Source organism: Epinephelus lanceolatus, chromosome 21 (assembly GCF_041903045.1).
Source record: "Epinephelus lanceolatus isolate andai-2023 chromosome 21, ASM4190304v1, whole genome shotgun sequence".
NCBI lineage: Eukaryota > Metazoa > Chordata > Actinopteri > Perciformes > Serranidae > Epinephelus > Epinephelus lanceolatus.
Genome location: NC_135754.1, coordinates 1,051,104 through 1,075,171, shown reverse-complemented (window position 1 = coordinate 1,075,171; position 24,068 = coordinate 1,051,104). Strand labels below are relative to the sequence as shown.

Sequence of the window (24,068 nt, the reverse complement as noted above, 5' to 3'; positions counted from 1 at the left end):
AGCAGGGCACACAAAGTACGGTGATTAACCTCTCCCCCATCGAGCTGACCACACACCAGATCAAGGTACTGTCCAAAGGTTTATCCTTCGCTCCAACTTATCATGCCAACCACTCTGATACAAGGATCGATTTGTTCAGCTTCTATAGGAATTTGCACCTTGAAGTATGGTATTCACAGAGGCAACCGGGTGACACTCCTCAGCCCCCACTTATCACTTCAGAAAAGACTTTCAAACCTAAGTCCCAATTTTTTCCTCTGAGCAACAATCCGAGCCTGGTGGCATTCACTAAGAAAATTGATTATGACATTAAAAAACTGTTTGACAAACCTCTCCCACCTCCACATAAACACAACTTGACCACCCCTGAACGCACAGCTTTAAAGGAGCTACATGTAAGAAATCTAAAGCAAATAGTCATAAAATCATCCTAATATGTCACAGAGACTAAGGAATAACGTTAATATAATATACTGATCTCACCGACAACAGAAATTACAACAGAATATTCGCATTTAAAAAAAATTTTTACAATCCGCAAATCATGTTTATGTTTTGAATTTGTGTTTTGGCCTGTTGCGCCACCCACCGCCGTCTACCAGTCGCGCAGTCAGTAGAGTCTCAGCATCAGTTACAGTAACGACTGAGCTACAATGCCTGACGGTGCGACTAAACCCAAACGGCCTCGTTATGATTCCCAAAAACACCAAGACAAAACTCAAGGCAAAGCGAGGGTCTATATAGGAGATGCTTTTGAACGGTGGAGACGGTTGAAAGCGGAGAAGAATTTGAAATCGGATGTCAAAGTGACTACTCTTCTCCTCGACAGGTAAGCTTTAGCCAAAGTTGGCTAACTAGCATCATAGCTAGACGGGGAGTGACATTTTGAATACTTTCAACTGTTATTCATTTTCAATCATACATTGTAGCCCATGTGCAGGTGGGTCATCGACCCGTCTGATTTTTTTGAGAGACAAACGTTAGCAGCACGGCAAGCAGCATTAGCAGTGTCCCGGTACATAGCATTAGCAGCCGGCTCCTCCTCCGCTGTATCCCGGCAGCAGCGTTAGGCAGAGATGCCGGACTTGCTTGAACGGTCCGCTGGAAAACCGAAGATCAAAGACGCGGCGACGCAGCCCTGCCACGGTAGCCGCCCGTGGGCAAACGAATCAGTCTCCAGCGTGCTGCTGTCCAGCAACCTCGAATCTGTAGGGGAGGGGGGGTGGACACGACTCGTGGCAGTATTTTGAATTTGAGTGCAGTGACCGTTTTGGCCACATTCTTACATACGGCGCCTTTAAATGAACTTCAGAAGAACAGGGACATTATTATAAAAAGAGCCGATAAGGGCGGGGCTGTGGTGGTGTGGCATTATGATAAATACATCCAAGAAGCCTATCGCCAACTACAAAACACTCAGTATTATACTGAACTGAGAATGAATCCTCTCCTGCACATGAAGGAGGACCTTACTGCTCTTTTAAATAGAGCCAGAGACAGTGGTTGGATTAATACCTAGGAACACGGTTTCTTGTCATGTGAACACCCCAGACTTGCCACTTTTTTTATGTTACCTAAGGTGCACAAAGAACCTAAAGACAATCCTCCAGGCAGACCTATAGTGGCTGCCAATGGCACTCTCACTGAACCAGCTTCACAATTTATTGACTATTATTTAAGACCTTACGTTCATAAGTTACATTCATATGTTAAGGACACTACAGATGTGTTGAACAAATTGAGCCAGGTTGAGGATGTTGATTGGGACTTTATGGTCACTTTAGACGTTGAAGCACTTTATACTAATATTGATCACTCTGATGGACTGAGAGCTGTTAACTATTACCTTTCTGACAAGGAGGATTTAACACCCCCTATAGGTTTCATAGTAGAACTTACTGAACGAGTGTTAAACAATAATGTGTTTCTGTTTCAAGATCGATTGTTTAGACAGTGCAAAGGTACCAGTATGGGAGCCAGCTTTGCCCCTGAATATGCTTGCCTTTACTTAGGCCTCTGGGAGTCTGAGTATGTGTTTAATCATCACTTTGGTGAAAACATTAAAATGTATTGTAGATTTCTTGATGTTATTTTTCTTCTCTTTAAGGGTAGCCAGACGGATCTGATGGATTTTTACCATTATCTTAATAACACTAACAAAAATATAAAATTATCAATGGAAAACTCTAGAGAAAATATCAACTTTTTAGATCTAACCATTTATAAAGGGGATGATGAAAAATTACACACTACACTGTTTAGGAAACCCACTGACCGTAATTCTTTATTGCATTATGGAACTTTCCATCCACCCCACCTCAAATACAACATCCCATCCGGCCAATTTCAGAGATTGAGAAGAATATGTGATCAGGATTCAGATTTTCATACACAGTCTCTACATATGACCAAATGTTTTTTGGATAGATCATATAACAAGACTATTATTTCAACAGCTCAGACCAAAGCAGCTTCCATTGCACGTCCCCAGCTCCTACAACAATCAAACAGACAGAAAAGAAGCACTTCGCATTATTTTGTTACACATTTCAGTCAACAAGCTCAACAAATTAAGAAGATTATTTTGTCTAATTGGGACATCCTTAAAAGTGCCCCTTCTCTGAAAGAGGTTTTCCAAGTTCCTCCTACCTTCTGTTTTAAAAGAGCTCCTTCTATTAAAGACAGAGTGATGCACACCTATCTCCCAGTTAAGAGGGCAGGCAGCTGGCTTAAAAGACCTACAGGAACCTTTAAGTGTATGCAAACCAACTGTAATCATTGCTCTAATATCATACAACAGAAGGAATTTATTGATTTGAGGACAAATGAAACACATAAAAATACACATTTCATCAACTGCAACACCACATATGTAGTTTATCGTTTAAGTTGCCCATGTGGCTGTTTTTATATTGGGCGCACAAAAAGACGCTTAAAAGACAGAGTGGCGGAGCATAAATATGCCATAAAAACCAACAATATAGATTATCCTATGGCACGCCACTTCAATAATTTTCATAATAAGAACGACAGCCTACTGAAAGTGGAAGGTATTGAATGCGTGGAGCAGTCAGAGGAGGAAACAGACTCAATAAATTATTACAAAGAGAGACATTCTGGATTTTCAAATTCGATGCTTTGATGTATCCTGGACTAAATGAAGAGATAGATTTTAGACCCTTTTTATAAATTCACCTCTGATATATTGTTGTTGATGATGTCCACTCTGATATATTGTTTGTTGTTCATCTCTGAAAATATTGTTGTTAATTAATGTTTACATTCTGCAAGCCGACCTGATGTGAATTGATGGTGATGTAATTGTCCCTTTCCTGTTTCCAATTACTCCATTGTTAAGAGGTCTATATAACAAATCACAATCTCTCACTCTGGTTCACACATTTTCTCTGCCACGCCCTGAAGAAGACCTAGTGGTTGAAACCGGTCGGCGTTTTTTTTTTGGCATTTGGTCGTATGTATTTTAACTCTGACATGCCCGATTAAATAAAGGCTTTTTAATATTATTCCTAGGCTCGGTGCGTAGTGTGCCAGAAGAAAGCCCGAGTGGCTTACTCCTCTTTTGAACAGTTAATATTCAACCTCAAGAGCACCTTGCGTCTACCTGGAGTTTACCTGAGAGCACCAGGTAATTTTCTTCTTTTTGAAGGGTCACGTAGTGTTGGGCTACAGCAACCAATAATGAGGAAATACAGTGAGCGCTGGACAGGTGACAATAACCCCGCCCACATTTAAGGGTAGAATTTGCAGTGGAAACGCGAGTTTCTAGGTACAGGGTTCCTACACATTTGGAATTTCAAAATTCCATACTTTTCCATACCCTAATTTCCAGACTTCTCTGCGTTTGTTTTTATTTTTTTCAGAGAATATGCGACATCTGAGTAAATATATCAATGTATCATATTTCACATCATATCTAATTATTCTTAATAGGCGATTGTAGCCAAGTACCATAATGGCATGCAAATAAAAACTCAGGTAAGTTCAATGTCTGGGCTGAGGCAAAAAGGTTGGGACTCGGGGTGTAAGCGATGCAGTAATGAGATGTGTTTGTGTTTTTTCCTTTCATGCGGCTCAGAATCACCTTCTCCCCCATGCTGGTGATGTCAAACGCTTTCACACAAAGCTTGCATCTAGCTCTGTGTGTGAATTGGGAATCCTTGGCCAACCAGTATTTATATACGGTATTGTCAAGCCATCCATCCAAAAACTTGCATCTACCCATTGTGAACCACGTGAAACTCATCTTCTTGTCAAAGGTGCAGTGTTGGAGTGAAACTCGATACCTGGGGGGGCTGGAGGAGCATCATGGGGCAGCTGACTGGACATACCACTTGTCAATCAGGTAAAAGGGGCGGGATGTTTTCTGAGACGTTTGCTCTCACACAAACTGTGCTTGGCCCGGCATAAAACACGATCCGGATTGATTAAATTATTTTTGAAAATACCTAATTTTCTATTTTAGAAAACAGTATTTTAGAACAGTGGTAATAGTCTGGAAACATAAATATTTTTCCATACTTTATTTTTCATTTTCCATACTTTTAAATACCTTGAAATTGATCAAATTTATTTCTGTACTTTCCATACATTCCATACTTGCGTAGGAACCCTGTAGGTACTAGAGATCGACCGATTATATGCATATCCGCAGGCAGCCCAGTGTTGCTGGAGAACACGCGCAATGCATGCTTTCCCCTCCCCCGCTCGGTGCCTAGGTTACAAGCCTGCTCTCTTTCTCTCTCTCTTGTCTCCCTCCCTCCTGTGCTGTGTGTCTGTAACCTCCGCCCCTCCCCCTTCTGCTCAATGCATACACAGATGACACCACACATATTGACCAATTACCTGCGGCTTGAACAGAAAAAAAGAGAAAAAAACAAAGCGGAGCTGTTTCGTTTGCGACCGACACATCAATACAGCCAGAGTATTGGACAGTGGCCAAATGAACAACACAGCTCCTGGGAGAGAACAGTAAGGCTTAAGTTTTGATCCTTCAGAGAATTGTATTTTTAATTGGTTACTTAGCTGTATTGTTGCCTTGAACTTTGAAGGTGAAAAATGCAAATGCAGAATGAGTGGTCATTAAATATACTTGCAACTGTATTGCTATCTAGCGAACTAGATTCTACACAGGCTAATTCTAGAGCTAGGTTATAGAGCTAGCCTCATTGAGTTTGTCAATATGCATGGGCAGCTACTTTGGACAAAGTTTCCTTTGCTCATCTGTTGTCTTTGCATGGAAGGCTACATAATAGGCCTACAACAAGGTTATGTTATGTCGAAAAAAGCGACACTGCATTTCAGTGACTATTCTTTATGGTTGATCGTAGGGCTGCTCGATTATGGAAAAAAATCATAATCACGATTATTTTGGTCAAAACTGAAATCACGATTATGCAAACGATTATGCGATGCACATGATGACTAAAATTAAACAGCATGTCATTTCTGTCTCTACATGGTCGCTTGTTCGCACGGTGGAGTTCAGCCCCGATGTGCGTGTGCGTGTACGTGTACACACACACACACACAGACACACACACACTATGAGGGGTGAAACGTATCAGCGAACACACACACAGTGCATTCACTGCGTACTTGATACGTGTACATTGCGTGTGCAACCATCACCATGTACTTGCTTCGCGTGCACTGCACGTGCATTCACCGTGTACTTGTTACACATGCAATGCGCGTGCAATGCCTGCACACGCCTAGACGTGTGGTTATTAGACGTGCATGCGTTGACACGTCATGTGATCGCAGGGGTCAAAAGTGTCAGCTCTTGAAGCAACAACGCTTCGTGTTACGGACGTGTGACACGTAGCATCGCTATGCTAACTCTGCTAATCAGACGTGCGTGCGTAGACACGTCATGTGATCACAGGGGTCAAAAGTATCAGCTCTTGAAGCAACAACGCTTTGTGTTACGGACGTGTGACACGTAGCATCGCTATGCTAACTAGCTTGCTATGCTAACTCTGCTAATCAGACGTGCGTGCATAACACGTCATGTGATCTATCGTTTTATTTTATTTCCTTGGCACTATTTTTAACACTAATACATCAGATCATTTGTTATAATAATAGGATACTCGCAGCTTTATATCAAGGGGAAAAAAATCCTAGTCTCTCTCTCCTGGGTCGACCCAAAAAATAGTTTCCCTGCACCATGTTGGAGGAATTTCAAATCACCGTCCAATATTTATTCATATTGTAGGCTAATGAACTGGGGTTGAGCGGACCGGTTGCCATGGCGACAAGTAATCAAAGACAGTGCATTCACCTGTGGATCTGACAGAGACTCTGGACTGATCATACACAGCTGGACTTGACTGCAGGGCACGAACTGAGAAAGAAGATCCGAGCGAGCGACAGTTTGGCTCTGGGAAGTGGAGCTGCTGTAAAGTGCCCTGCATACGGGCCGGGTCGGACCAGCGCCACAAGCCTAGACCCTGGGGGAGGGTCTCGTTGATCCGGCCAGTTAAGAGTTTGTTTTAAAGTATGACATCTTAAGTGCTTGTGTTATATTTGCAGTCCTGTCAGTTATAACTGAAAGCCGAGCGCGTTCAAAAACCTCGTTCCGTGCGGTGCTTTCTGTCTGTGGAGTGCACATCTTTTAAAAAATGTCTGAAAGAAAAGTAACGTAAGTAAGATAAGGTGTCATATTGAAGATTTCGTTTGAACAAAATATAATTTGAATTTTGAAACCTGTTTTGTTGACTTTTTCTGTAATAAATTACTTTTTTTGGACTTCAAACATTTTTCTCAGCACATTACTGGCGAGTTAAGCCAGCCGCCACCTGTAGAAAGTGGTTTTACACACAATAAAGCCTATAGTTTGGGACAGTATAACACAGAAGTCTGCTGGTTTTAATCCGCCCGTACCCTATCCACTATTAATTGCCTGGTTTATCCCTGTCCCTCTTCTATCTATTGCAATAATATAGATAATAAATGTGTTTTAGTCCGGGCGGACCCCGCGGAGTCCAGTATGACATATGTGGTCCGGTCGGTCTCAAAAAAAAAAAAAAAACCTGGTCCAAGACGGAGTATCGAACCAAATTGGTATTACCGAGAACCGACCCAACCCTAATATATATGTGTGTATATATATATATATATATATATATATATATATATATATATACATATATATATACATATATATAAATACAGTGTGAAGAATATAGTGATGTTGCACATCAAAAAGCTCATTCTACTGTTAAATCACGCTTCATTCCCGTTGACCGACATGTCATTCAAATGAATCGGGGCGGAAAACTTGACGGCCGGAAGTTCCGGGGCTAAGCATAACAATGGCCGCTCACAGCAGCAGACATCTCCCCACAACGCGTTCTGCTGACTCTGATTAGCTTACAGTGCTGTCAATCTCGTTTTGGTGGGTATAGCGTCATTCTATTGGCTCGAACGAATCAAACGAGGTGTCAATCACTCAAATCGACCAAGCCGTCATGGAGAAACGGGCCTCCAAAGCTCAGAATAGAAAATCAGTTTCAAATGACGTAGGTATGTATTGGTCAGTTTGTAGTGGGAAATAGATGATAAAAACGAAACAGACAGTTGTATGTGTATATCCTAAACATCATTAGGGATTTCCAGAAACAAAAAAATGAAAGATATAGGATTGTACATGACAAAAATCACATGCAAACATGGTGCAATTTTGGAGAGCTCGTCTGAATTTTCTGTACTAAAACCTTTACTAAATATTCTTCTGCTTCACTTTATCCGAATCAACCTTTGCAGAGTAAATGTTCACATATTGTACTATGATTTGATAGAGGTTTAGAGCTGCAGCTGCATCATTCCAAAGGGATATTCATCATGAAAATGCATTTTTTTTAGGCGAACCTCAAAATGTTTCATTTGTGCTGTGTGCCATCTTCATTTACTCTTCACATATAACACATATACTGATATTTACACATCTTCACAAATCTCACAAGTGTTCCCTTTACTATGACACCAAAAGTATTCAAATAGACCTTGTGGTTGCAGAGATATTTAATTTCATTATGGGTATGCAATTTTTATAAAATAGGCTTACGGTTTAAAAGGAGAGAGACTTGTGTGTTGTGTTTGTGTTCAATAAATTTTTTGTTATTTTTTTCTAAAATTGACAATTGTGTACCCCTCATTGTTATTATTGTGACATTTCTGTCATGCTATTTGCATGAGGGAGAAAAAACAATATCGGCCCCAAATATCAGCTCCAAAAAATCAGCAGTACATATCGGTCATCGGCTGAGGCTGACGGCAAAACATCGGCATCGGCATTGGCCAATCAAAAATCCTGATCGGTCGACCTCTTCTAGGTACCATGTCGGAAGGGTACTTTTGGTTTCAAAGGTACCGTACTGGAAGTGTTTGGTGGAAACGGGGCTTACGTGTACTGTGTAAGGAGTATTACCTGAGAGGTTGCCGGCTCCACTTTGCGTTTCTTTTTCTGGTTTTGTTTGTTGGTTCGGGGGTATACCACCAGCTGTTCACTCCACCTGGGGAGAGAGGTGAGTGTTTCTGACATTTCAGGTTTTACAAAAACTGGTAATTATCAGTTTTCGACTTGACAAATTCATTTAAGTCTAGGGCTGTAGTCAACCAAAGAAAATCTTGGTCAACTAAAGTCGCACATAATCTTCAACTAATCAATTAGTCATGGGGAAAAAAAAATCTGCACGTTATTTTTACTTCTGCGGTGGTGTGTCTGTCACTCTGCAGTTACACCTCCAAAACACTAGTCGGCGGTGGAGGACTGTGTTAAGTGCTGTAAAGTTTAGTTCAAATCAAACTTTATTTATATAGCTGATTCAAAACACACATTAAATATGGCTTAATAGAGACAAATTCAAACACAAGTACGCAAACTGGCTTCACTATAAATCGCAGAACTGACAAACACTTGTCTTTATCTGGACACATTTCCCCCACCAATATAACATGCTAAAGTTATTAGCACAAGTCTATAGCGTTTTACATTGTATAAGTTAGCCTAGCGTCTAGTGATCTTTTCCTCTTCTCATATAAAACCAGGGACAACAGCAGCATCTAACAAAGGTAACAGCACATAATTTGGCTCCATTACAACTCACAACATTCACCGACAAAACAATTGTCTTATACTAAACACGTTTCCCAAGCAAATACAACATACTAACGTTATTAGTGCCAGCCTATGGCATTTTACATTGTATAAATTAGCCTAGCGACGAGCGGAGGTTTCCTCTGTTCATAAGAAGCCAGGATAAATCCTGAAGGATAAATCACACACAAAACTTAAAGGGATAGTGCACCCAAAAATGAAAATTCAGCCATTATCTACTCACCCATATGCCGAGTGAGGCTCTGGGGAAGTTTTAGAGTTCTCACAACACTTGCGGAAATCCAAGGGGAGAGTGGGTAGCAGCACAACTGCACACCTAATGGCTGACGGCGACCCAGATTAAAACATCCAAGAGCACAGAATTTAAAACACAAAATATCTCCATACTGCTCGTCCGTAGTGATCCAAATGTCCTGAAGCCCCGACATAAAAAATTGTTTGGAAAAACGTCATTTAAACTCTGTTTTTAGCCTCATTGTAGCCTGTAGCTCAAACTGCTTCTGTGTACACTGCGCTGACGTGTGTGTGCGCTTGCAGGTGACAATGAGGCTAAAAACAGAGTTTAAATGATGTTTTTCCAAACAACTTTTTATGTCGGGGCTTCAGGACATTTGGATTACTACGGACGAGCAGTATGGAGACATTTTGTGTTTTAAATTCTGTGTTCTTGGACGTTTTAATCTGGGTCGCCGTCAGCCATTAGGTGTGCAGTTGTGCTGCTACCCACTCTCCCCTTGGATCTCCGCAAGTGTTGTGAGGACTCTAAAACGTCACCAGAGCCTCACTCGGCATATGGGTGAGTAGATAATGGCTGAATTTTCATTTTTGGGTGCACTATCCCTTTAAGTCTTGTGTGTGGTTTCAGCTTACAGAAACAGACAGGAGGTCTGGTGAGGGTGGGCAAGTTCAACTTTCTGTCACAGGTAACTTAACCTGTCCCCCCGCTACAGGAAATAATGGATTAATCCTGGAAAGCTGTTGATGTAGCACTTTTCTCCTTACGAAAGTAACACGGCGATTATTCGACTAATGAGAATTTGGTCAGATGAGAGCATAGCGACCAAATAATCGACTAGCCGACCAGGAGACTACAGCCCTATTTAAGTCCAACATTATTAAGCCTCTCAAATAAGAATAATGCTGTGAATATGTACGCCTCATGTAAACAAACCATGTAGGCTATCCATCAGCTGTGCTCTCGCCTGCAGACTTAACCACATAACAGATGGGGGAGTACATGGCTGTCTCCCTGTGCTTTTACTTTTAAAAGCAGAAACGCACAAACTGTTAGCTCCCTCCAGCCAGCTGCCACCTTTCCACTGGTTTTGTAGTGAAATGAGGAGGTATTCTATAAATAATTTCATGCATCAGCTGTTTCTCATCCATTGTGGATGTTTCAAAGTGAGCGACAGAAGCAAATAGAAACAGGGTGTCCAACATAATTTCAGCTCAAACAGTAGCACTGTGTCACTCGCGGCCAGTTAGAGCATTCCAGTAGAAAACAATGCAATCAAAGTGACTTTGTCTTAGCACAGATAATATCTCAGTGGAATTTCTCCGGTCTGTCTGGGACATTCAAATCTTCCAGGACATGTGGACCGGCCCAGTTTTTGGGAAACCCTGCATTTGTGTGCACATCTTATTCTAACCATCCCATCAACAGTCCCATCAAGACAACTGACCCATTGATGATCTCTTTATTCTCTCCTCTGATGAAGTACTCCTGGTCCGGGGTGATGATGCACAGGGAGTTCTTCTGACCCGTCTTGGGCTCGGCGTCTATTACATCCGTACAGAGGTTCATATTCACTGTGCCCTGAGGCAGTGTGCTTGGCTAGAGGAGAAACAACATGAAATATTAGCCATTGTATTAGACTATATGATTTAACCTTTGGATTAAATGAAAACTGGAACGCTGGAGCAGACAAGTGAATATAGCAAAATAAATAATGGCACACCTGCGGAGCAGTTTACACAGAATTCAACAAGTTTTACAACAGTAAGAATGTACAGAGCAAAATATTACAAAAGACAAGAAACTGGAATGGGATGCTTGAGTCACTGGTTTGTTTTCATCTATGTCCATTCACTTACTTGTTTTTTTTAACATCGAATGCTTAACTGCCCGACCAAACACTATTATCATCGATATCACATTTCAAATAGTTTAAAACTCAAACAGAGAAGATGTGAGGGAAAACATGCCACAGTGCTGCAGTGTTTCACAGATGTGGCTTAGCAGGTTTCCTCCTAAGTCTCTTCCAATCCCTCATTCCTCATCAGCCTGTCTTTTCAAGGGGCAGATTTCAGAGCACATCAGGCCTGTACTGTATGGACACTCTGCTGTTATCACCAAATCACCATGGTGACTAGGCAAATCCTTTCAGTAATAGCACATACTGAGGGAAAAGGGGAGATGACAGCAAAGGGATGCCGGACTAAAGCTGCTTTGTGTGTGATCAGTGAAGAATGTAGGACTGGGTCTGCTTTGTAAAGCAGCTACAACAGACGCACTTCACTTCTAACACCGAAATATCTTGGTAGTAAGAGAACCATATTCAACAATACACAGATGGAAGTTTTCCCTATGTTTTGTATGACAGGATAATAAACACACTGTCATTTGAACCCAATAACTTATTGTCTCATTAACATCAGAGTAAAGAAATCCCCTATACTTCCTCTCCAACCATGTCTGCTTTGAAACCTCGGCTCTGTTATCAGGCTTTGCTGCTACAGATGTGAAACAGGTGCTGGCTCTCTTTACAGCTCCTTTTACGGACACTGAACACAGATTCAGCTTTATTAAGATCTGCCTGTAAAGCCCCCCGGAGCTACCAAATATGGCAACAACACTGTGTTGAGGCTGTGGAACTATTTCCTCCACTAGAAAAAAGCAATCTTATTTTAGGATAAGCAGCAGTGTGGAACTGTATGGAATTCTGCACTGATGAAATGTGGCCACATACATCATAATAATATTTGGTAAGATGAGATTTGTAACATACATGCAGTACAGAGACTACATATAGTACATCATCGGCTACAGGCAGGGGTTGCATTGACAGGAGGGCACAGAAGTCAAGCCCCCTGCACTTTTTTAGAAGGCACAAATAGACTCCACCACTTCTTACTGTCCAAACTGAACTAAAAGATAGTGATCGAGGTTGGAATGGTGTTCGTATCTCATTAGTTGTAGGAAACTACATAAAGGATAAATTAAGAGTATGGAAAATAAAAATCTTGAAAACTAGAAGGAATTCCAAAAATCTGTATAAAACTCTTACAAGTGGTGACAGTGTTACAGTGGAGCGTGGAGTTTTTGGTTTAAACATAGTAAGAGGAGATACACTGTAAAATCTTGAGCTCCTAAGTGTTTAATGGGGTTAACAATTTCTTTTTACGTATCCCCAAAAGCATTAAAGAGATGAAAAGGTAAAAGTATTTTTGCACATGCTGTTAAATATTAACCCTTTCATGCATGAATTATGAATACCTAATTCAAGATTTGTTCCTAAGTGTTTTTAGTTCTCTTTGGGCATAAAATAAAAAAATAAAAATGTACAGTGCCCTCCAAAAGTATTGGAACAATGAGGCCAATTCCTTTATTTTTGTTGTAGACTGAAAATATTTGGGTTTGACATCAAAGGATGAATATGGGACCAGAGATCAACATTTCAGCTTTTATTTCCAGGTATTTACATCTGGATCTGATACACAACTTAGAAGATAGCACCTTTTGTTTGAACCCACCCATTTTTCATGAGAGCAAAAGTATTGGAACATGTGACTGACAGGTGTGTTTTGTTGCCCAGGTGTCTCCCAATTACATTGATTATTCAAACAATAAATACAAACAATGAATGTCTGAGCTCAGTTTCAGATTGGGTACGATAGGTTTTGCCTGTGCAGACTGCATTTAGAGGTGGAACCAACATGAAAACCAGAGAGCTGTCTATGGGTGAAAAAGAAGCAATTGTGAATCTGAGAGAAGATGGACAATCAATCAGAGCCATTGCACAAACATTGGCCATAGCCAGTACAACCATTTGGAATGTCCTGAAGAAGAAAGAAACCACTGGTGTACTAAGCAACAGACGTCGAACAGGTAGACCAAGGAAAACATCAGCAGTTGATGACAGAAACATTGTGAGAGCTGTAAAGAAAGACCCTAAAACAACTGTTAGTGACATCAGCAACAACCTCCAGAGGGCAGGAGTGAAGGTATCACAATCTACTGTTCGCAGAAGACTTCATGAACAAAAGTACAGAGGCTACACCAGAAGATGCAAACCACTCATTAGCAAGAAGAATAAGAAGGCCAGGCTGGAATTTGCCAAAAGGTACAGAGATGAGCCTCAAAAATTCTGGGAAAAAGTTTTATGGACTGATGAGACAAAGATTAACTTTTTCCAAAGTGATGGAAAGGCGAAAGTTTGGAGAAAGAAAGGATCTGCTCATGATCCCAAACATACAAGCTCATCTGTGAAACACGGTGGAGGTAATGTCATGGCTTGGGCTTGCATTGCTTCTTCTGGGACGGGCTCTTTCATCTTCATTGATGATGTAACACATGATGGCAGCAGCAAAATGAACTCAGAAGTCTACAGAAACATTTTGTCTGCTAATTTAAAGAAAGATGCAACCAAACTGATTGGGAGATCCTTCATCATGCAGCAAGATAACGACCCAAAACACACTGCCAAAACAACAAAGGAGTTCATCAGGGGCAAGAAGTGGAAGGTTTTAGACTGGCCAAGTCAGTCTCCAGACTTAAACCCAATAGAGCATGCATTTTACCTGCTGAAGAGGAGACTGAAGGGAGTAACCCCCCCAAAACAAACAACAACTGAAAGAGGCTGCGGTGAAAGCCTGGAAAAGCATCACAAAAGAAGAATGCAAAAGTTTGGTGATGTCAATGGGTCACAGGCTTGATGCAGTTATTGAAAGCAAAGGATTTGCAACTAGATATTAAGTCTCATTCACTTTAATCTATTTTAAGTTTATATGTTTTGATGTCAAATCCAAATGTTTTCAGTCTACAACAAAAGTAAACGAATTGGACTCACTGTTCCAATACTTCTGGAGGGCACTGTATTCATTTTTATTCATTCATTTCTGTGACTATCCATTCTGTTAGGGGTCGTGGGGGGGCTGGACCCTATCCCAGCTGACATTACGCAGGAGGCAGGGTACACACTGGACAGGTCACCAGACTATCACAGGGCTGACACCTAAGCCCTGTTTCCACCAGGCAGTTCAGTTCCACTGTGAAAACTTGTGGATGGTACCAATGGAGGCATTCCTTACAATCCCACTTTTTGGTCACCCCTCTGTTGGAGTACCTTGCACACAGATCTAGTACGATAAGGTGGAGCAAGAAACAGTGCAGTCCATTGACTGGTCAATAGAGGACGGTCACTCTTGCTCAGGGTAGAGCTGTGACTGGTTTTGAGGCTTATGTAACCACTGTTCATACCGTGGAGAGTTTTACATACATTAGTAAACTATAACTACAAAATGATAGGATGTTTTTTCTGACTCTAGCAGCAGCTGTAGACTGAGAAAAAACAACTTAATTCACTGGGCCGACTGCCTGCAACTTTTAAAGGCTCTCTAAGTCTTCCTAAGCTTGAAAAGTTTTTGTGACATACAGCAAACATCTCCTCACGATCCGCTAGCTACATGTCCTCTGAATATGCTGTGAAAAAGTCCAGTCTCTGTAGGCAGCCCAGGCTCCGCAAATGGCAACAAAAACATTTTGGTCCAGGCTGCACCAACCAGCCAGCACGAGACCAGCGAAATCAAGCACACACACATAAACGTGGTGCCCATGTCTCACTGTCTTGGGCAAGCATGTACACGTGAACGTGGTGCCCAGAGAGGCAGTTAGAGCTACAGGCTACAATGAGGCTAAAAGGCGAGCTAGCTCCATTGTGTTTGATAACATTGTTGAACATAAACAGAAGTGAAGTGTTTTTGTTGCCATTTGCAGAGCCTGGGTTGCCTACAGAGACCGAACTTTTTCACAGCATATTCAGAGGACATATAGCTAGCGGATCGTGAGGAGATGTTTGCTGCATGTGACAAAAACTTTTCAAGCTTAGGAAGACTTAGAGAGCCTTTAAGGTGGAATGTTTACTTGTAATGGTACTCAATGCATAAGTTGACAACGTGACTGTCTTTCCATCTTTATGCAGATCATTTACAGATTTATTTGCCCATGAAACCCAATGAAAGCACTGCATTTCATAAGTTAATGGATTGTATTAGTGATGTAAAGCAGTGGCTGGCACGAAACTTTCTGCACCTGAACGACAGCAAAACTGAATGTATTTTGTTTGGCACTTCACCTATGTTGGATGTTAGTGCAACAACCTGTAGCACTCTCGCCCCCTTTTTTAAACCACTTGTAAAAAATCTTGGTGTAACATTTGACAATCTTACTATATAATGACGAAAACTCTGTCTGTGGGTGTGTCTCTCTGTGTGTCTGTTCCACATTTTTCTCCTCACTGACTTGGTCAATCCATGTGAAATTTGGCACAGTGGTAGAGGGTCATGGGAGGATACGAATGAAACAATGTTACATCAATTGGCCAAAGGGGGGGCGCTATAGCAACCGATTGAAATTGCATACTTTGAATGGGCATATCTCATGCCCCATATGTCGTAGAGACATGAAACTTTGCACAGAGATGCCTCTCCTCATTGACTTAAGAACCCATAACTTCCGGTTATATAGATTTTCTGCCATTTCAAATATTTTGAAAAACACTCAAAATCGATCTCTTGACCGATCTGCATGAAACTCGGTGAACATAATCTAGGGACCATTATCTAAAGTTCCCTTTTGGCAAAAGTTGGAAAACTTACTAAAACTGAGCTTCTATAAGGCAATGAATATTGTGGAGGGCATGGCTCATCACATAAAGGTGTATAACATCTCAAGGGTTTTACCGATCACCATGCAACTTTGTAGGCATATGACCACACATAATCTGAGGGGACCCCTCCATTATTGACCTGATAAAACAAAATGGGGGCGCTAGAGAGCTAATTTCTTATGTAGGCCTAACTGCCATATCGATTTTTACTTAACTTGGTAGATATGTAAAACAGGACAACTGTACAACTGGGTGGCGCTATAACAACAGAAAAATGCTTAAAAATGGCTAAAATGCAACCGATCGCCGTGGTTCCCCCTGTGGCCGAATGTTTGGGTTTTTTTCTCTAATTTTTGGTATGACTAAGTCATGGTATGGTATGCTGTACATAATCACAGAAACTGTCAGTGTGTCATTCTATCAGTAAGTCATTCTGTCTGTCCCATGTTTTTCAACTCACTGACGTGGTCAATCTATGTGAAACTGCACATAGGCATTGAGGATTGGCATAGGTAGAAGGTGACAAAGCTACCAAAGGGTATGGACTAGCGGTTTAAAATTCGATAAGCAGATTAGTTCTGTTGTCAGAACAAGCTTTTTCCAGCTCTGTGTCTTGGCCAAAGTGAAGCCTTTTCTCAATCGTCAGGACCTTGAGAAGGCAATTCATGCATTCATCAGCTCAAGATTAGATTACTGTAATGCCATTTATGTCGGCCTCAGCCAGTCTACCCTTTCACGACTTCAACTTGTACAGAATGCTGCGGCCTGATTTTTAACAAACACACCCAGACGTGAACACATCACTCCTGTGCTGTCGTCACTCTACTGGCTTCCAGTTCATTGTAGGATAGATTTTAAACTTCTGTTGTTTGTTTTTAATGCCATTAACAGCCTGGCTCCTCCCTACCTGCCAGAGATTTTAACTATCCGTGATAGTGGCAGGGCCCTGCATTCATCCGGTCAGCTTCTGTTAGAAGTCCCAAGGTCACGATACAAAAAATGGGGTGACCATTCTTTCGCTGTTGCTGCTCCAAGATTGTGGAACAAGCTCCCCCCGACATTCGCACCACTAGTGATCTCGGCCTTTTTAAATCTAAGCTGAAGACCTACCTTTTTAGAATGGCTTTAGAGCTATCCTTTTTTAGGTTTATTTATTCTGTTTTAATGTATTTTATCTATGTTTAAAGGCTTTTAATACCTTGTAGCACTGTTGCACTTTCCATTGTTTTTTTCTTTTATGTATTTTTGTGTGTGTGTGTGTGTGTGTGGGTTGGGGGGGGGGGGTCCATGTCCCATGTCTTTGGTTCTAAAGGTACCAAACTGAAAGTGTTTGGTGGAAACGGGGTTTAGGAGACCAAGCAGAGATGAAGCGAATCTGAATCAGATCCTGCTTTACTGGCCAAGTATATGTGCACATTTAAGGAGTCTGACTTAAGCAGAGATCAAGTGACATTCACAGTGCCAAAAGGTGAGTTTTTTGTGTTATTTGTTGCTGTTAGGCGAAGCCAGCTCATCCTACGGAGTATGAAAGCAAGATGTTGCTTAAAATTGCTCACTGCTATCGGCACCAAACAAAGGACACTGAGATTTGCCAAGGCTACCATTCAAAGGCAAATTAATTGTCATTGGTTCTATGCAACTGGGCCAATTCCTTATACTCCAATTGTGTTTGCCTTCCATGGGGCTGACTATTTTTAGCTTTCCAAAGGGATATTTTTTACAATAAACAACTTTTTCACAGACTCTTGAGATTTCAGTCACTCTTGCTGACATGACACAAGGGGCCATAAAACACACCAAGACGCTGAACTAAACAAAGACAACACAACCCACAGCAGACTGACAAGTTAAATGCTTTATACTAAAAACGTACATGTCTATAACATATTCACCACATACTAAAATCCTAATGTTTTACTCCAGCCCATGCCCAATAGTATACTTTCCAAATCCTGTGAAAATGGGATGAAAAAAACATCAGCCAGCTTTAGAATTTAAGTGGAGTACACCAACTCCATTCATGTTAAATCTTCCAGGAGGTTTTTACAGGCTGAGCTAACTCCAGAGACGAGACTGCAATTTCATATGGTACATGTGCCTTGAAAAAGCACCCTACATCAAAGCTCTTTGCTGACAGGAAGTGCCAGTCTAGCTTCTTCTAACACTGCCATGATGGAAAATCACTAACAGTAAATTCAACTTTCTGAAATAATCATGAGTGACAGAACTGCTTGTAATTTTCTAAAGTATGATGTAGGACAGGAGAAAGTGTACCCCTCCCCACCCCTCCTTCAAAATGTTCCCATGGTCAGTGACCTTTTAACCTTAGAGCTTTCAGGGTGGTCTCACCCTATTTCCATCCTTCTGAAAAAACTGTTTCTCCCTGACAGCCAATCTATCCATTTACAGTCTTCATCTCTATTTGATTTGCCTGATATGCAACAGTGATGCACTTGCTAAACTATTCCTCTAACTGTTCAACTATGTGATGAGGTACCAGCACTAGTATGAGCAGAGCTGGGTGCTTGCTGTGGCAGGCCATGTGTGGAATGTCTGGGTCTGGGGTGTATCTACAATTTCCTCTGTGGTTTCCAAGGGCTACGTACGGCTCCTTTTCTCCTGCTCTATGTGGTCCCAGGGCTGCAAGCTCACTGCAGTTCACCAAATAAGGGCATTAGAGGAGGAATGCTGCTTTAGATGAGAGAGCATCTTTCCCTCTGCTCGTGGTGAAAATAGTTCCACTTTAAGAAGCCACAGCTTCAGATAGCACCCTGCTGTCTACTGGGCAAAAAATAGCAGACGATGTCATAGTTCCCTAGACCTTGTTCTTTAAGAGCATTCAGATGTCTGTAGTATCAATGTGGGGCAAACTCTAACGAAACAATCACTTTTTTGCTTTACAATATGCAGTGCACCCCGACCTTTAATAATTTAGCTCCAGGCCTGTTTAATAACGGTGAGATTAACAGGGTTAAGGCTTCATGCATTTGTGGGAAAAGGCATTTATTAAAAGATTAATCTCAATTTTATGAATCTATATCAGATCATTCAAATGAAGATCAATTTGAATCAACAGAAATAACTATTTTAACCCAGCCCTACTTGTGAACACAGCTAAAAAAAAATAGACCCTGATGTTGAAGGAGCCAGCGTTTTGGAAGTATGACCTATTCCAGGGGCCTAAAGTCAAAATATGTCAGCCTCTGCTGCTTCTTCTGTTCTTGATATTCCCTAACTTTATAGTAATGCAATAAAAAAACTTGATGAAGTACATGTTTAATAATGTCAAGAGCCCAAAATAGCCCCCTAATGCCAAAAATCAAAATGAAAGACAAATATGGAAAATGTAGAAAAAAATGTATTTCAAGTTATGTATTAGGATTTCTCAATGACGTCACTCCTCCCAGCCAAGAAAAAGTCCTGCACGTAACCCCCCATAAAAACCACAACCTTAATGTTGCTATCAATAATAGGGCTAGAATTATATGCTTATCTCCTGATTTGTTGCTATTAGGGATGGGAATCGAGAACCGGTTCCTGTTAAGAACCGGTTCCAACTGGTTCAATTCATCAACATCATTAGCCTTTATGCTTAACGATTCCCTTATCGATTCTTTCCATTACGCTTAATCTTTACATCGATGACACACGTCACGCCCGTCAGTCAGCAGCACGTTCAACAACAAAGAAGACGTAATGGCGGAAAGACAGAAGTGGTCAAAAGCATGGCTAACAGCGCGACGTGCAATTTATGCAGCACCGTAATTACATGCGAGGGTGGAAACACCACCAACATGGGGACGGTGCTGGCACCGTTCCTCTTCACCCTCTACACTGCAGACTTTTCATATGACACCCCCACCTGTCATCTGCAGAAGTTCTCTGATGACTCTGCCATCATCGGCCTCATCACAGATGGGAACGACAGGGAGTACAGAGAACTGAACCAGGACTTTGTGGACTGGTGCCTGAGGAACCACCTTCAGATCAACGCAGGGAAAACCAAAGAGCTGGTGGTGGATTTCCGCAGGAGCAGACTCCTCCCCCCAACACCGGTGAACATCCAGGGAAAGGACATTGAGATGGTGACATCTTATAAGTACCTGGGTGTTCATCTTAACAATAAACTGGACTGGACTAATCACATAACAGCACTATACAGGAAAGGCCAAAGCAGACTCTACCTGCTGAGGTGACTCAGGTCTTTTGGAGTGCAGGGGGCGCTCCTGAAGACCTTCTTTGACACTGTGGTGGCATCAGCCATCTTTTACGGAGTGGTCTGCTGGGGCAGCAGCATCTTGGCTGCAGGTAGGAAGAGACTGGCCAAGCTGATCAAGAAGGCCAGCTCTGTCATGGGATGCTCTCTGGACTCTGTGCAGGTGGTGGGAGAAAGGAGGATGACAGCCAAGCTGTCATCTCTGAGGACTAACGACTCCCATCCTCTGCGGGAGGAGATAAAAGCTCTGGAGAGCTCCTTCAGCGATAGACTAATTCACCCAAAGTACGTGAAGGAACGCTATCGCAGGTCCTTCCTGCCTGCTGCTGTCAGGCTACATAACCAGCACTGCTCACAGTAAACTGCACCATGGACACTTTATGGACACCATAATAAGCATAACTGTCCCCCATGTTGTTGTTGTTTATTTGCACATACAACATTCACTTTGCACTGAATATGTTCACTTTAATCCACTGCTCATTTTTTATTCACTGCTCATTATTGCTATTATTACTATTATTTATTGCTGTTTCTTGTATTTTTGTACTCTTTTTGCATGCCTAGTTTGTTTTTACGTTTTTAAATTTTGAAATCTTTAATCTGACTCTTTCCCCTTGACTGCTCTAACACTGGAATTTCTCAATTGTGGGATCAATAAAGGTGTACCTTATCTCTTATCTTAACATGCTGGAGCATTTGTCGTAGCATCGGATTAAATATCAAGAGTGCCATGTGTTTGACAATCTCCGGTCAACGAGTGCATCTGCAGCAAAGTCTAAGCAGAGCAGTGCCAGTGACGGTACGTATGTCCTGTCCCATGTCAACAATGGCACAACATACAGTACAGGCCAAAAGTTTGGACACACCTTCTCATTCAATGCGTTTTCTTTATTTTCATGACTATTTACATTGTAGATTCTCACTGAAGGCATCAAAACTATGAATGAACACATGTGGAGTTATGTACTTAACAAAAAAGGTGAAATAACTGAAAACATGTTTTATATTCTAGTTTCTTCAAAATAGCCACCCTTTGCTCTGATTACTGCTTTGCACACTCTTGGCATTCTCTTGATGAGCTTCAAGAGGTAGTCACCTGAAATGGTTTTCCAACAGTCTTGAAGGAGTTCCCAGAGGTGTTTAGCACTTGTTGGCCCCTTTGCCTTCACTCTGCGGTCCAGCTCACCCCAAACCATCTGGATTGGGTTCAGGTCCGGTGACTGTGGAGGCCAGGTCATCTGCCGCAGCACTCCATCACTCTCCTTCTTGGTCAAATAGCCCTTACACAGCCTGGAGGTGTGTTTGGGGTCATTGTCCTGTTGAAAAATAAATGATCGTCCAACTAAACGCAAACCGGATGGGATGGCATGTCGCTGCAGGATGCTGTGGTAGCCATGCTGGTTCAGTGTGCCTTCAATTTTGAATAAATCCCCAACAGTGTCACCAGCAAAACACCCCCACACCATCACACCTCCTCCTCCATGCTTCACAGTGGGAACCAGGCATGTGGAATCCATCCGTTCACCTTTTCTGCGTCTCACAAAGACACGGCGGTTGGAACCAAAGATCTCAAATTTGGACTCATCAGACCAAAGCACAGATTTCCACTGGTCTAATGTCCATTCCTTGTGTGGCCAAACAAATCTCTTCTGCTTGTTGCCTCTCCTTAGCAGTGGTTTCCTAGCAGCTATTTGACCATGAAGGCCTGATTCGCGCAGTCTCCTCTTAACAGTTGTTCTAGAGATGGGTCTGCTGCTAGAACTCTGTGTGGCATTCATCTGGTCTCTGATCTGAGCTGCTGTTAACTTGCGATTTCTGAGGCTGGTGACTCGGATGAACTTATCCTCAGAAGCACAGGTGACTCTTGGTCTTCCTTTCCTGGGTCGGTCCTCATGTGTGCCAGTTTGGTTGTAGCGCTTGATGGTTTTTGCGACTCCACTTGGGGACACATTTAAAGTTTTTGCAATTTTCCGGACTGACTGACCTTCATTTCTTAAAGTAATGATGGCCACTGGTTTTTCTTTAGTTAGCTGATTGGTTCTTGCCATAATATGAATTTTAACAGTTGTCCAATAGGGCTGTCGGCTGTGTATTAACCTGACTTCTGCACAACACAACTGATGGTCCCAACCCCATTGATAAAGCAAGAAATTCCACTAATTAACCCTGATAAGGCACACCTGTGAAGTGGAAACCATTTCAGGTGACTACCTCTTGAAGCTCATGGAGAGAATGCCAAGAGTGTGCAAAGCAGTAATCAGAGCAAAGGGTGGCTATTTTGAAGAAACTAGAATATAAAACATGTTTTCAGTTATTTCACCTTTTTTTGTTAAGTACATAACTCCACATGTGTTCATTCATAGTTTTGATGCCTTCAGTGAGAATCTACAATGTAAATAGTCATGAAAATAAAGAAAACGCATTGAATGAGAAGGTGTGTCCAAACTTTTGGCCTGTACTGTATTCAATGACAGATTCTCAAGGTTATTTGACGTAGATGAAAACAAATGCTGTACAAATATTCTTTTCTGTGTTCCATTTTAGATGATAGCGGTGGACCGAGTATTTCTGCTGCCTGCAGTGTCGCTCCCCCAACTCCACGTCCCAGCCCCCCTCCCCCTCCGTTTAGCCAGCAAACCCCATTCACACTTGCTGCAAAGGGCATGTAGGACAAAGATTTTAATTTATTTCTATTTATTTATTTATATGTCCAGAGATCTAGGATCCAGTGACCAATTTCATATTTGTTTACTTACACAAGCACTCATCTCTTGCTTAGAATAGAAACTCAAAAAAATTGGTGTTGTTGACACCGAAAACCTGTAAGGTCTACTCTTTATACACAGAAAATTCACAGGAGGAATCGATAAGGGAATCAATAAAGAATCAGATCGATAAGCAGAATCGATATATATATATATATTTTTTTAATTTTATATACTTTATTAATCCCCAAGGGGTAATTCAATTTTTCACTCTGTTGTCAATTACACTCAGGTCTGAACACACGTATGCACAAACTGGACCTATACGTGCACTAACTGGAGAGATGTCAGAGTGGGCTGCCCATGACAGGCGCTCCGAGCGGTTGGGGGGTTCGGTGCCTTGCTCAAGGGCACCTCAGCAGTGCCCAGGAGGTGAACTGGCACTTCTCCAGCTACCAGTCCACGCTCCATATTTTGGTCCAGACAGGGACTTGAACAGGCGACCCTCTGGGTCTCTCTGTATCCTTCTCACTGTGAAGTACCACCTCTCAGTAAATTTACTTTTTACCGTACTTGAAAAGCACTGATCTACATCAGCAATGTACCGCCACTTACTTACAGACTCTCTTTGCAGTAAAAGCAAAATTCTCCTCTGTGGAACCTGACCAGTGCCATCATTGACAGAGTTGGGTCGATTTCTGGTTTTGTTGGTCTGGTCCAGTGTACCAGTTTAAATCAGTTTGATTTAACGTAAATCTGCTGAACCGGCATTTGTCATTATGACACGTTCCAGCAAATTAAAGAATAGCCTATATCAGCTACCTGTGCTGATGGTGCCTCAGCACTAAATCCAACTTGTGTTGATTTCGTAATAAGCAATATGCCAACATGATTAACATAATATTATGGGGGGGGGGGGGGGTGCAAGTTGTGTTTAATATAAAGTTCATGTGTTTGTTAGGGAGATAAGACTAGACATAGCAGAGTCAGCCTCTCAGGAAAACTGAAATTGCACCAATATGGCAACATTTTGGATTTGAAGTCAACGAAAGAGATGTCCTAACCAACCGTGAGTGTTGCAATGCACCATTTTGAGTTGAACTTTTGTCTGACAC

At 41.8% G+C, this 24,068-nt stretch overlaps 1 protein-coding gene and 1 long non-coding RNA gene across 4 annotated transcripts in view; one reads left to right on the top strand and one right to left on the bottom strand.

The window, feature by feature from the left end:
* Positions 1–24,068, bottom strand: part of mpripb (myosin phosphatase Rho interacting protein b) — a 163,964-nt gene that overhangs the window by 101,489 nt on the left and 38,407 nt on the right. For all 3 annotated transcript variants that reach the window (XM_033611704.2, XM_033611705.2, XM_033611706.2), the window contains exons 4-5: positions 10,825–10,976; positions 8,453–8,537 (exon numbers count right to left, since the gene is read on the bottom strand). In XM_033611704.2, the coding sequence (XP_033467595.1) occupies positions 8,453–8,537; positions 10,825–10,976 (237 nt within the window). The remainder of the gene's footprint in view (positions 1–8,452; positions 8,538–10,824; positions 10,977–24,068) is intronic.
* The window catches only part of LOC144459399 (uncharacterized), a 67,737-nt gene continuing 48,576 nt past the window's right edge, over positions 4,908–24,068 (top strand). The window contains exon 1 of the long non-coding RNA XR_013488377.1: positions 4,908–4,989. This is a non-coding gene — a long non-coding RNA (uncharacterized LOC144459399). The remainder of the gene's footprint in view (positions 4,990–24,068) is intronic.